General features: G+C 45.0%; 1 protein-coding gene across 1 annotated transcript in view; it reads right to left on the bottom strand.

The window, feature by feature from the left end:
- The window catches only part of mnat1 (MNAT1 component of CDK activating kinase), a 46,659-nt gene that overhangs the window by 29,483 nt on the left and 3,768 nt on the right, over positions 1 to 13,408 (bottom strand). The window contains exons 2-6 of the mRNA XM_084143777.1: positions 12,495 to 12,647; positions 12,127 to 12,200; positions 11,536 to 11,639; positions 11,169 to 11,309; positions 9,951 to 10,079 (exon numbers count right to left, since the gene is read on the bottom strand). Coding sequence (XP_083999903.1) covers positions 9,951 to 10,079; positions 11,169 to 11,309; positions 11,536 to 11,639; positions 12,127 to 12,200; positions 12,495 to 12,647 — 601 coding nt within the window. The remainder of the gene's footprint in view (positions 1 to 9,950; positions 10,080 to 11,168; positions 11,310 to 11,535; positions 11,640 to 12,126; positions 12,201 to 12,494; positions 12,648 to 13,408) is intronic.

The following is a 13,408-nucleotide window of genomic DNA, read 5'->3' as shown; positions in this document are numbered from 1 at the left end:
TCCACACATTTCTTGTTAACAAACTATAGTTTTGGCAAGTCGATTAGGACATCTACTTTGTGCATGACACAAGTAATTTTTCCAACAATTGTTTACAGACAGATTATTTCACTTATAATTCGCTGTATCACAATTCCAGTAGGTCAGAAGTTTACATACACTAAGTTGACTGTGCCTTTAAACAGCTTGGAAATTTCCAGAAAATGATGTCATGGCATTAGAAGCTTCTGATAGGCTAATTGACGTCATTTGAGTCAATTGGAGGTGTACCTGTGGATGTATTTCAAGGCCTAACTTCAAACTCAGTGCCTCTTTGCTTCACATCATGGGAAAATCAAAAGAAATCAGCCAAGACCTCAGAAAAAAATGTGTAGACCTCCACAAGTCTGGTTCATCCTTGGGAGCAATTTCCAAACGCCTGAAGGTACCACGTTCATCTGTACAAACAATAGTACGCAAGTATAAACACCATGGGACCACGCAGCCGTCATCCCGCTCAGGAAGGAGACGCGTTCTGTCTCCTAGAGATGAACGTGCTTTGGTGCGAAAATTGCAAATCAATCCCAAAACAACAGCAAAGGACCTTGTGAAGATGCTGGAGGAAACAGGTACAAAAATATCTATATCCACAGTAAAACGAGTGCTATATCGACATAACCTGAAAGGCCGCTCAGCAAGGAAGAAGCCACTGCTCCAAAACCGCCATGAAAAAGCCAGACTATGGTTTGCAACTGCACATGGGGACAAAGATCGTACTTTTTAGAGAAATGTCCTCTGGTCTGATGAAACAAAAATAGAACTGTTTGGCCATAATGACCATCGTTATGTTTGGAGGAAAAAGGGGGTTGCTTGCAAGCCGAAGAACACCATCCCAACCGTGAAGCACGGGGTGGAAGCATCATGCTGTGGGGTGCTTTGCTGCAGGAGGGACTTGTGCACTTAACAAAATAGATGGCATCATGAGGAAGGAAAATTATGTGGATATATTGAAGCAACATCTCAAGACATCAGTCAGGAAGTTAACGCTTGGTCGCAAATGGTCAATTTTTTTATTTATTTATTTCACCTTTATTTAACCAGGTAAGCCAGTTGAGAACAAGTTCTCATTTACAACGGCGACCTGGCCAAGATAAAGCAAAGCAGTGCGATAAAAACAACACAGAGTTACATATGGGGTAAAACAAAACAAAGTCAAAAATACAACAGAAATACATATATATACAGTGTGTGCAAATGTAGCAAGTTATGGAGGTAAGGCAATAAATAGGCTATAGTGCAAAATAATTACAATTAGTATTAACACTGGAATGATAGATGTGCAAGAGATGATGTGCAAATAGAGATACTGGGGTACAAATGAGCAAAATAAATAACAATATAGGGATGAGGTAGTTGGGCGGGCTAATTTCAGATGGGCTGTGTACAGGTGCAGTGATCGGTAAGGTGCTCTGACAACTGATGCTTAAAGTTAGTGAGGGAGATAAGTGTCTCCAGCTTCAGAGATTTTTGCAATTTGTTCCAGTCATTGGCAGCAGAGAACTGGAAGGAATGGCGGCCAAAGAGGTGTTGGCTTTGGGGATGACCAGTGAGATATACCTGCTGGAGCGCATACTACGGGTGGGTGTTGCTATGGTGACCAATGAGCTAAGATAAGGCGGGGATTTGCCTAGCAGTGATTTATAGATGGCCTGGAGCCAGTGGGTTTGGCGACGAATATGTAGTGAGGACCAGCCAACAAGAGCATACAGGTCACAGTGGTGGGTAGTATATGGGGCTTTGGAGACAAAATGGATGGCACTGTGATAGACTACATCCAATTTGCTGAGTAGAGTGTTGGAGGCTATTTTGTAAATGACATCGCCGAAGTCAAGGATCGGTAGGATAGTCAGTTTTACGAGGGCATGTTTGGCAGCATGAGTGAAGGAGGCTTTGTTGCGAAATAGGAAACCGATTCTAGATTTAACTTTGGATTGGAGATTCTTAATGTGAGTCTGGAAGGAGAGTTTACAGTCTAACCAGACACCTAGATATTTGTAGTTGTCCACATACTCTAGGTCAGACCCGTCGAGAGTAGTGATTCTAGTCGGGTGGGCGGGTGCAAGCAGCGTTCGGTTGAAGAGCATGCATTTAGTTTTACTAGTGTTTAAGAGCAGTTGGAGGATACTGAAGGAGTGTTGTATGGAATTGAAGCTCGTTTGGAGGTTTGTTAACACAGTGTCCAACGAAGGGCCAGATGTATACAAAATGGTGTCGTCTGCGTAGAGGTGGATCTGAGAGTCACCAGCAGCAAGAGCGACGTCATTGATATACACAGAGAAAAGAGTCGGCCCAAGAATTGAACCATGTGGCACCCCCATAGAGACTGCCATAGGGCCAGACAACAGGCCCTCCGATTTGACACATTGAACTCTATCAGAGAAGTAGTTGGTGAACCAGGCGAGGCAGTCATTTGAGAAACCAAGGCTATTTAGTCTGCCAATAAGAATGCGGTGGTTGACAGAGTCGAAAGCCTTGGCCAGGTCAATGAAAACAGCTGCACAGTACTGTCTATTATCGATTGCGGTTATAATATCGTTTAGGACCTTGAGCGTGGCTGAAGTGCACCCATGACCAGCTCGGAAACCGGATTGCATAGCGGAGAAGGTACGGTGGGATTCGAAATGGTCGGTGATCTGTTTGTTAACTTGGCTTTCAAAAACTTTTGAAAGGCAGGGCAGGATGGATATGGGTCTGTAACAGTTTGGATCTAGAGTGTCACCCCCTTTGAAGAGGGGGATGACCGCGGCAGCTTTCCAATCTCTGGGGATCTCAGACGTTACGAAAGAGAGGTTGAACAGGCTAGTAATAGGGGTTGCGACAATTTCGGCGGCTAGTTTTAGAAAGAAAGGGTCCAGATTGTCTAGCCCAGATGATTTGTAGGGGTCCAGATTTTGCAGCTCTTTCAGAACATCAGCTGTCTGGATTTGTGTGAAGGAGAAGCGGGGGGGGCATGGGCAAGTTGCAGCGGAGGGTGCAGAGCTGGTGGCCGGGGTAGTGGTAGCCAGGTGGAAAGCATGGCCAGCCGTAGCAAAATGCTTGTTGAAATTCTCGATTATTGTAGATTTATCGGTGGTGATAGTGTTTCCTAGCCTCAGTGCAGTGGGCAGCTGGGAGGAAGTGCTCTTATTTTCCATGGACTTTACAGTGTCCCAAAACTTTTTGGAGTTAGTACTACAGGATGCAAATTTCTGTTTGAAAAAGTTAGCCTTTGCTTTCCTAACTGCTTGTGTATATTGGTTCCTAACTTCCCTGAAAAGTTGCATATCGCGGGGGCTATTTGATGCTAATGCAGTACGCCACAGGATGTTTTTGTGCTGGTCAAGGGCAGTCAAGTCTGAGGAGAACCAGGGGCTATATCTGTTCTTAGTTCTGTATTTTTTGAATGGGGCATGTTTATTTAAGATTGTTCTTTAAAAGTAATTTCCTCTCAACCAGGCATCCTATACTGACGGAATGAGATCTATATCCATCCAGGATACCTGGGCCAGGTCAATTAGGAAGGCCTGCTCGCTGAAGTGTTTTTGGGAGCGTTTGACAGTGATGAGGGGTGGTCGTTTGACCGCGGACCCGTTACGGACGCAGGTCAGTAACCCAAAGCATTCTTCCAAAGTTGTGGCAAAATGGCTTAAGGACAACAAAGTCAAGGTATTGGAGTTGCCATCACAAAGCCCTGACCTCAATCCTATAGAAAATGTGTGGGCAGAACTGAAAAGGCGTGTGCGAGCAAGGAGGCCTACAAACCTGACTCAGTTACACCAGCTCTGTCAGGAGGAATGGGCCAAAATTTACCCAACTTATTGTGGGAAGCTTGTAGAAGGCTACCCGAAACGTTTGACCCAAGTTAAACAATTTAAAGGCAATGCTACCAAATACTAATTGAGTGTATGTAAACTTCTGACCCACTGGGAATGTGATGAAAGAAATAAAAGCTGAAATAAATCATTCTCTCTACTATTATTCTGAAATTTCACATTCTTAAAATAAAGTGGTGATCCTAACTGACCTAAGACAGGGAATTTTACTAGGATTAAATGTCAGGAATTGTGAAAAACTGAGTTTAAATGTATTTGGCTAAGGTGTATGTAAACTTTCGACTTCAACTGTATATAAGGTCCCACAGTTGACAGTGCATGTCAGAGCAAAAAGCAAGCCATGAGGTCGAAGGAATTGTGTCGAGGAACAGATCTGGGGAAGGGTACCAAAACAATTCTGCAGCATTAAAAGGTCCCCAAGAACACAGTGGCCTCCATCATTCTTAAATGGAAGAAGTTTGGAACCACCAAGACTCTTCCTAGAGCTGGCTGCCCGGCCAAACTGAGTAATCGGGGGAGAAGGGCCTTGATCAGGGAGGTGACCAAGAACCCGATGGTCACTCTGACAGAGCTCCAGAGTTCCTCTGTGGAGAGGGGAGAACCTTCCAGAAGGACAACCATCTCTGTAGCACTCCACCAATTAGGCCTTTATGGTAGAGTGGCCAGACAGAAGCCACTCCTCAGTAAAAGGCACATGACAGCCCGCTTGGAGTTTGCCAAAAGGCACCTAAAGGACTCTCAGACCATGAGAAACAAGATTCTCTGGTCTGATGAAACCAAGATTGAACTCTTTGGCCTGAATGCCAAGCGTCACGTCTGAATGAAACCTGGCACTATCCCTACGGTGAAGCATGGTGGTGACAGCATCATGCTGTGGGGATGTTTTTCAGCGGCAGGGACTGGGAGACTAGTCAGGATCAAGGGAAAGATGAACGGAGCAAAGTACAGAGAGATCATTGATGAAAACCTGCTCCAGAGCTCTCAGGACCTCAGACTGGGGAAAAGGTTAATCTTCCAACAGGACAACGACCCTAAGCACACAGCCAAAATAATGCAGGAGTGGCTTCGGGACAAATCTCTGAATGTCCTTGAGTGGCCCTGCCAGAGCCCGGACTTGAACCCAATCGAACATCTCTGGAGAGACCTGAAAATAGCTGTGCAGCGATGCTCCCCATCCAAACTAACAGAGCTTCAGAAGATCTGCAGTGAAGAATGGGAGAAACTCCCCAAATACAGGTGTGCCAAGTTTGTAGCTTTATACCCAACAAGTAAATGGTCTGAATACTTATGTAAATGTGATATTTCAGTTTAGTATTGTTAATAAATTAACACAAATGTTTTTGCTTTGTCATTATGGGGTATAGTGTGTAGATTGATGATAAAATATTTTTTAAATCAATTTTAGAATAAGGCTTTAACGTAACAAAATGTGGGAAAAGTCAAGGGGTCTGAACACTTTCCAAATGCACTGTATGATAAACAGAGTAGCAGCAGCGTATTTGATGATTATGTGTGTGCGCGTGTGTAGAGCAGGGTTTCCGTAAGCTGACAAAAAAATGTTTTTAACTTTTGCCCGCCAAAACGACCAGGATAAGCTTTTGGGTTTGTTGCAAAAATAATGCATTTTATTAATTGATGGAAATACATTTGACCGTCATGACTATTGGTCTATAGGTTCATTTGCATAATTTTGTGGAATTAAATTGGCCTTATCTATCACACATGCACAGCAGATACACACAGACTATTTTGTGCAAGATTTCTCCTGCAGCTCCTCAGCTGGTTGCTGCTGGAGAAAAACAGGTTATTTTATAAGCCCATTCATTGCGCAAATATTTTAAATGCAATCGCTTGTTAAAAACAGTTTTAGTGCACGATTTCTCAACTGGTAATTGAAGCGCGCCTCCGATTCACCATTCAAGTGCACGCAACAGGCTATCAGCACTTTACAACGTGAACTGGAGGCAGTATGCATTTTGAAAACATACTTCATTGTTTAAAACCTTAATGTTTTATTTTATATTATGAGGCGTGTCTTAACTTGCTTCAAAGTAGACTATAGGCTAAATCTAAAAGTTAAAAGTAAACTATGCGAGATCACCAGCCTCTGCCATTTGGACACATTGATACACCGTGATCCATTGGCAGCTAAAGAAATTAGCGCATGGAACTCATAGCCTATAGGCCAATGCAGAAGTAGGCCTATAACTACCATTGCTCTTTCACACCGAGGATTGGTGATTAAATAGCTTACTCTGAGGAACTACACTCACCGGACAGTTTGTTAGGTACACCACCCCATTCACGAAAATATATCGCTCCTACAGAGTGAGTCACGTGGCCGAGGCATTCAGTTACTGTTTGATTTAACGTTAGAATGGGCAAAACGAGTGACCTAAGCGACTTTGAGCGTGGTATGATCGTCGGTGCCAGGCGCGCCGGATCCAGTATCTCAGAAATGGCCGCCCTCCTGGGCTTTTCACGTACGACAGTGTCTAGGGTTTACCGAGAATGGTGCAACAAACAAAAAACATCCAGTCAGCAGCAGTCATGTGCGCGAAAACAGCTCTTTGATGAGAGAGGTCGAAGGAGAATGTCAAGAATCGTGCAAGCTAACAGGCGGGCCACAGACAGACAAATAACGGCGCTGTACAACAGTGGTGTGCAGAACGGCATCTCGGAATGCACAACTCGTCGATCCTTGTCACGGATGGGCTATTGCAAGAGAAGACCACACTGGTTCCTCTCCTATCTAAATAAAGACAAAGTGCCAGGAGGTGGAGGTGGCATCCCCCACTGACAGCTCACCTTGGCCTGCCTACCTGGGGAGACTCTTCTATGTGGGGCCAAACCCCCTGCTTCCACACCCACAAAGGAGACAAGACCTGACCATGGAGGCGCTGCAGTCGTTTCACCTTTCACCTCCTTCATTCTCTCCTCTCGCTCTGTCTGCTTCCATCTCCAGGATATGATAGTTAAGAGGAGAGAGAAGCACCCTTCATACAACCATGTGGTGCCTATAATTGATTAATGGCAAGAAAAATATTTGGTCTTCAGTTAATAATTTCTCTCCCTCCCTCCCTCCCCCCCTCCCTCTGAAATGACAGCAACACGACTCTGCATCTTCTCTCATTTGAATCCTACTTCAACAAACTAAGAGATAAATAAATAAATAAATAAATAAGCTGACGTTCTCCAGGAATCAACCGCGCCATCTTGAAAGGCCACCAAGTCAAACAGCAGTTTGAGGTGAGGGGAAACCAAAATCAAACTGAAGCCAAGCTGAAGCCTCGCGGCGTCCAGACGTGCCTGCTCTACCACTCCCCGAGCCAGAGGGAGGAAGAGAAAAGAGGGAGAAAGAGGGGTAATAGTGACAGGAAAAAGCCAGAGTCCGAGCCAAGAGCAACAGCATACTACAACCCTCTCTCCATCAGTAAGTAGCACTTAATGCTGCATATCCAGTCAGTTAGAGAGAACCACATCCTCCTGAAGCCAGCCATACTGGAGCAGCACTTTTTCCAATGGTGTAGGAAGAATGGGCGGTGGTCATGTATTTGGGTTTAAATGGATATCAGATACACTCATGGTACAACTATATTGCCCAGAGGATCACCCATGCTAGCTGGGCTGATGAGACAGAATAAAAGGTTTCTAGATTTTGCAAGCAAATATAGTGTATAGGTAGTGAGGGAAAACGGTATTTGATCCCCTGCTGATTTTGTACGTTTGCCCACTGACAAAGAAATTATCAGTCTATAATTTTATTGGTAGGTTTATTTGAACAGTGAGAGACAGAATAACAACAAAAATATCCAGAAAAACACATGTCAAAAATGTTATAAATTGATTTGCATTTTAATGAGGGAAATAAGTATTTGACCCCCTCTCAATCAGTAAGATTTCGGGCTCCGAGGTGTCTTTTATACAGGTAACGAGCTGAGATTAGGAGCACACTCTTAAAGGGAGTGCTCCTAATCTCAGCTTGTTACCTGTATAAAAGACACCTGTCCACAGAAGCAATCAATCAATCAGATTCCAAACTCTCCACCATGACCAAGATCAAAGAGCTCTCCAAGGATGTCAGGGACAAGATTGTAGACCTACACAAGGCTGGAATGGGCTACAAGACCATCGCCAAGCAGCTTGGTGAGAAGGTGACAACAGTTGGTGCGATTATTCGCAATTGGAAGAAAAACAAAATAACTGTCAATCTCCCTCGACCTGGGGCTCCATGCAAGATCGCACCTCGTGGAGTTGCAATGATCATGAGAACGGTGAGGAATCAGCCCAGAACTACACGGTAGGATCTTGTCAATGATCTCAAGGCAGCTGGGACCATAGTCACCAAGAAAACAATTGGTAACACACTACGCCGTGAAGGACTGAAATCCTGCAGTGCCCGCAAGGTCCCCCTGCTCAAGAAAGCACACATATACAGGTCCGTCTGAAGTTTGCCAATGAACATCTGAATGATTCAGAGGAGAACTGGGTGAAAGTGTTGTGGTCAGATGAGACCAAAATCAAGCTCTTTGGCATCAACTCAACTCGCCGTGTTTGGAGGAGGAGGAGGAATGCTGTCTATGACCCCAAGAACACCATCCCCACCGTCAAACATGGAGGTGGAAACATTATGCTTTGGGGGTGTTTTTCTGTTAAGGGGACAGGACAACTTCACCGCATCAAAGGGACGATGGACGGCGCCATGTACCGTCAAATCTTGGGTGAGAACCTCCTTCCCTCAGCCAGGGCATTGAAAATGGGTCGTGGATGGGTATTCCAGCATGACAATGACCCAAAACACACGGCCAAGGCAACAAAGGAGTGGCTCAAGAAGAAGCACATTAAGGTCCTGGAGTGGCCTAGCCAGTCTCCAGACCTTAATCCCATAGAAAATCTGTGGAGGGAGCTGAAGGTTTGAGTTGCCAAACGTCAGCCTCGAAACCTTAATGACTTGGAGAAGATCTGCAAAGAGGAGTGGGACAAAATCCCTCCTGAGATGTGTGCAAACCTGGTGGCAAACTACAAGAAACATCTGACCTCTGTGATTGCCAACAAGGGTTTTGTCACCAAGTACTAAGTCATGTTTTGCAGGGGTCAAATACTTATTTCCCTCATTAAAATGCAAATCAATTTATAACATTTTTGACATGCGTTTATCTGGATTCCTTTGTTGTTATTCTGTCTCTCACTGTTCAAATAAACCTACCATTAAAATTATAGACTGATCATGTCTTTGTCAGTGGGCAAACGTACAAAATCAGCAGGGGATCAAATACTTTTTTCACTCACTGTATGTGAGTGTGTGTGGAGAAAGACAGTAGGACAGAGAGAGACTTCTCCATTCTGTCACTGAGTTGGGACTAGGTGAGCACTAAGACAAGATTTCTCCCACGCACCATTGCACCCTGGGAAGTCAACCACACCTCCCATAGGGGCTTGTGGAGAGGGAGGTGGGGGGGGGTGGGGGGAATGGGGTGATATCGCTTTCTCTCATCACAGTATAATGAAAATAAACTAGTGTGGAGGAAAACATAGCCGTTGCCAAATGGAAGAAGGCCTTAACAGCCACCCTGAACAACACAAAGCTGACAGCTCAACAAAACGCCTAGCCAGAGCCTTCATTCTGTCTCTGAGGGCTGCAGGTAGGAATGTGATGACACTATGGAGGAGATGAGGTCTTGTTCCCACACCAGGCAGAGAACCACGCTAAGGGTTTGGACACAGTACACTGAAGCAACACTCTCCTTCAGGGACTCCCCAACCATTAGCATGAAGCTAAATCTAAACTGAACACCAATGTAATATGCTAACAATTAATTAGCATTGACCTAAATGGCAGTGTGTGCCCCATTAAGCCAGCCTGCATTGGGCTCTGTTTACTATTGAGTGAAATCATGCAGGCCGAGTGTTCGTATGAGCTCATCGTGCTTTAAAACTAGCTAGACTAGGCCGACCCAAGGTGCATGCTGGACAATCACTAGCATTGCTGTGTGAGCTAGCCTGTGTGGGTGCTGTTTGTATGCTTACTATGCGGTAGGCTTAAGGCATCCTGCACAGTCAGGACAGTCAGCGTGTTTACATGTGGCGTGCGGTACTCACCATAGGGATGCCGGTGGAGAAGATGGTGGTTTTGACCACCTGTTTCTGCTTCTCAATCTGGGTCTCCAGCTGGGCGGCCCGGTCCTTGTGTTGGGCCAGCAGGATAGTGGCGGGGACATGAGAGCGCTCCTGGAGGGGAACATACAAATACAGGTATGAGGTATGTCATCATATTTATGTGTGTGTATGCATTTTCAAAAACCACTGAATCATGATCTAGCCTCAAGCAAAACCCGTATTTAATCCAAGTAAATGATGGGAGGAGCTTCAAAGACTGGCACCTGTAAATGAGATGTGTAACTTGTGAACCTCAGAGTTCACAACATCAATCACACACACCTCCCTATAACTGCACAACTAACAAACTAAGGTGCTCTGAGGCTAGTCATTAGATTATTGATGCAGGCCAGGTTAAAAACCGTGGTGGTATTATGTTGCCTTTTCAAGTACTCTGCTCCTTCTTCATCTCCATTAAGCGAAGGTCGGACATTGTAATTTCACAGGTGGAGTGTTGCCAAGCGTAGAGGTCTAAGAACAAAAAGGCAAGGCATGTCGTTCACAGAGGGAGCAGGGCATTATTGTCGAGGTAGACAGGCGGTGGGGACAGAACTGTGAGTGTTTTCATCACTAGGCAGGAAGGAAAGTGTGGAGCAGAATAATGATCAACTGATGGCTCCTTATCAGGATCTATTGCAAACACTATCAGTCTATAATGATCGCTCGTGTTCGTGTGTGTGTGTGTGTGTGTGTGTGACCCCGGGCCTCAGAGATTTCTACTGTAAATGCTGGCACACAGGAGCGTGTCCCCGGGGGCTGAATGCTCATCTCCCAACAGACAACAGAGGCCCAGGGTTTAAACAAACAGCTCAAACTGCTATCTGTGATAACTCTTTACCAGGCAGCTCTACAGGGCCAATCACTTCCATAGCCTGCCGCTAAACAAAATGGAGCCAGGAGGCTTTGGCAACACAGAATGCTAACAATGCTGAGGGGAAAGCAAAGCTTCAGCAGCCCCACCGCAGGAGTGTGTGTGTGTGTGTGTGTATGTGTCATTGTCTAATTATCTATATCCTGGTTGTTCTTCCTCTTGGATTGTGACAGTATGTATGTCACCTGATTGTTTTAGAACTCTCTGTTTGCTGCAGTTTGCCTGTGTGGTGCTATGTGGCAATCTGTGTTTATTAGTGTGACTGTATGTGGTGTGTGTATGTGTCTCACCAGTTCGTCCAGTAGAGCCTGCTTGCTCTTCCTCTTGGCCTGTAACTGTCTCTGTTCCTCCTGCAGAGTCTCCAGCCTGCGCTGCTCGTTCCCCTGCTGCTCCAACAACAGCAGCTCCTCCAACTCCTCCTGCTCTCGAGTCTGACGGAGGGAGAGAGGGTGGGGTGAGTGAAAAATGAGAGATAAAGAGAGAGAAAAGAAGAGAGGGAGAGGAGTCGGAGAGAAAATAATCAATATCATAGTAGACAGAGTATTGCAGAGGAGGAGACAGAGGGTGCTAGACCATTTAGTACAACAGAATAATGCATAAGCGATGCGCTTCATCAGGCAAAGCAGAGTGAGTCAGTGTGGGGTTACAGGTACCCACCAGCTTGGCCTTGTTCTTCTGGATGGTGTCTCTATTCTCTCTCTGGTAAGCCTCCATGATCTGTTTAGTCCCCTCCACCTCTAGGTTGTTGGTCAGGTTATAGACTGGAAAGGAGAGAGCAGGGCAGCCCTCCATCAACACACTAGCATGGACTTCACTTCAAATGATCTAGGACTGATACTGGAAATCGGATTCGGCACAAGCTAAAGTATGATGTTGCAAAGCATCTGACTCGATAATTCAATGCATTTTAATTGTATAAGTAAGGTTGAATGTTTAAATTGTATCTATCCCTATTCAAATAAACAATTGAAACATATAGGGTTTGCCAGTGCATTTCTATACAAGTATTGAGCCATGTTTCTGACGATGTAAGCATAGGAGGCCGTAGGAGAGGTCTAACACATTGTCACAGTGCAAACACCATCTGACAGGGATCTCTGAGAATTGGCACAGAGAGACTAGTGGGTCTCTGACCCTGGCTGGCACTGATGCCTGTAAAACATCAACAACCAGAGCCAAGGCCAGATCAATGCACTAAGACCAGGCTGAACCCCCCCTATCACCACTGGGTCCACAGCCTCCTCTCACCGATCTCCTCCACTCGCTCCAAGTAGTCATTGTATTCTCTCAAGCTGGAGAAGTCAAAGTCTCTCTTGTTGTAACTGTGAGGGAGAAAAAAGCTAAGAGTTTATATATGTATTAAGCCTAATGCTTGTTTGAAGACATTACATTGAAACAGCAGAGCTAAATAAAGAAAGATGAGGGATGGATAGAATAGGAGGGGCTGAGAGGCAAAAGTATGGCAGGGAAAGAGCTTTCCTATTTGAGCAAACCCTGGGGGGCCCATTGTCTACAAAACAAACAGCATCATGACAAAGACAAAGGCAGCTTAAGGAGAGGGAGGAGTGGGCTGAACACACAGAGACACACCCTTCTCCCCCGTACCCCTCACTCACATCTTGAGCACCTTCTTGCGGATCTCCACCTCCTTGTCGATAGCGGGGTCTTCAAAGAGCTGCACGCGGAAGTTACTCTTCCTCAGGGGCGTGTCGCACTGCACACAGTTCCCCGAGCCGCGCACAAACAGCATGTCCACACAGCTCTCACATCTGAGAAGAGGAGACAGTAACACAGATATGGTAAACCAGTGTTTCACCAAACTTGGTCCTCGGGACACCAAGTGGTGCATGTTTTGTTTTTTGCCCTAACACTACACAGCTGATTAAAATGATAAAAGCTTAATGATTCATTGATTATTTGAATCACTTGTGTAGTGCTAGGTCAAAAAACAAACGTGCACCCCTTGTGGTCCCGAGTTTGGGAAACCCTGTGGTAAACACATACACACAGCTGTAGAGGAAACTATATTATATGGAGCAGGCATGTCAAAATCTCTTCCCTACTGTATGTGCATGTCTAATGCACTTTTCCTTAGCAATGGCCTGGTGGTATATTTCCATTTGATATAATATGTCTGTGAGTTATCAGCCTCACAGCAGGTGATAATAGCCATCTTATATTTTTACAGTATGAATCATGAATGGAATGTTGATTCCCCCCCTTCTCTCTCACAGAAATTAATCTGACACCCCTGCCATTGAGTGTGTCTGCACTGGAAAAACTGTTTTTTTTTAAAATATCATTTCAAAGGAACTCATAGTCAGTGTGCCACGTTGCATAGAAAACAAAATGTAGTTCAGCAATGCACCCACAGCTTCTCTCATCACTAAACTATTTCAAATTCCACTGATCCTGAAGTTCCCTGAAAGGCTCTAGGTTCTTTCAACATTATCAGGATCATAATCATTTTTAAATGACCTTGAAAGTGCTCTAGCAATTGGCCTAATATTAATTACATTTTACATTTTAG

Source organism: Coregonus lavaretus, assembly GCF_964263955.1.
Source record: "Coregonus lavaretus genome assembly, chromosome: 27".
NCBI classification, from domain to species: domain Eukaryota; kingdom Metazoa; phylum Chordata; class Actinopteri; order Salmoniformes; family Salmonidae; genus Coregonus; species Coregonus lavaretus.
Note: the sequence above shows the minus strand (reverse complement) of the source record. Positions and strands in the feature narration are given on the sequence as shown.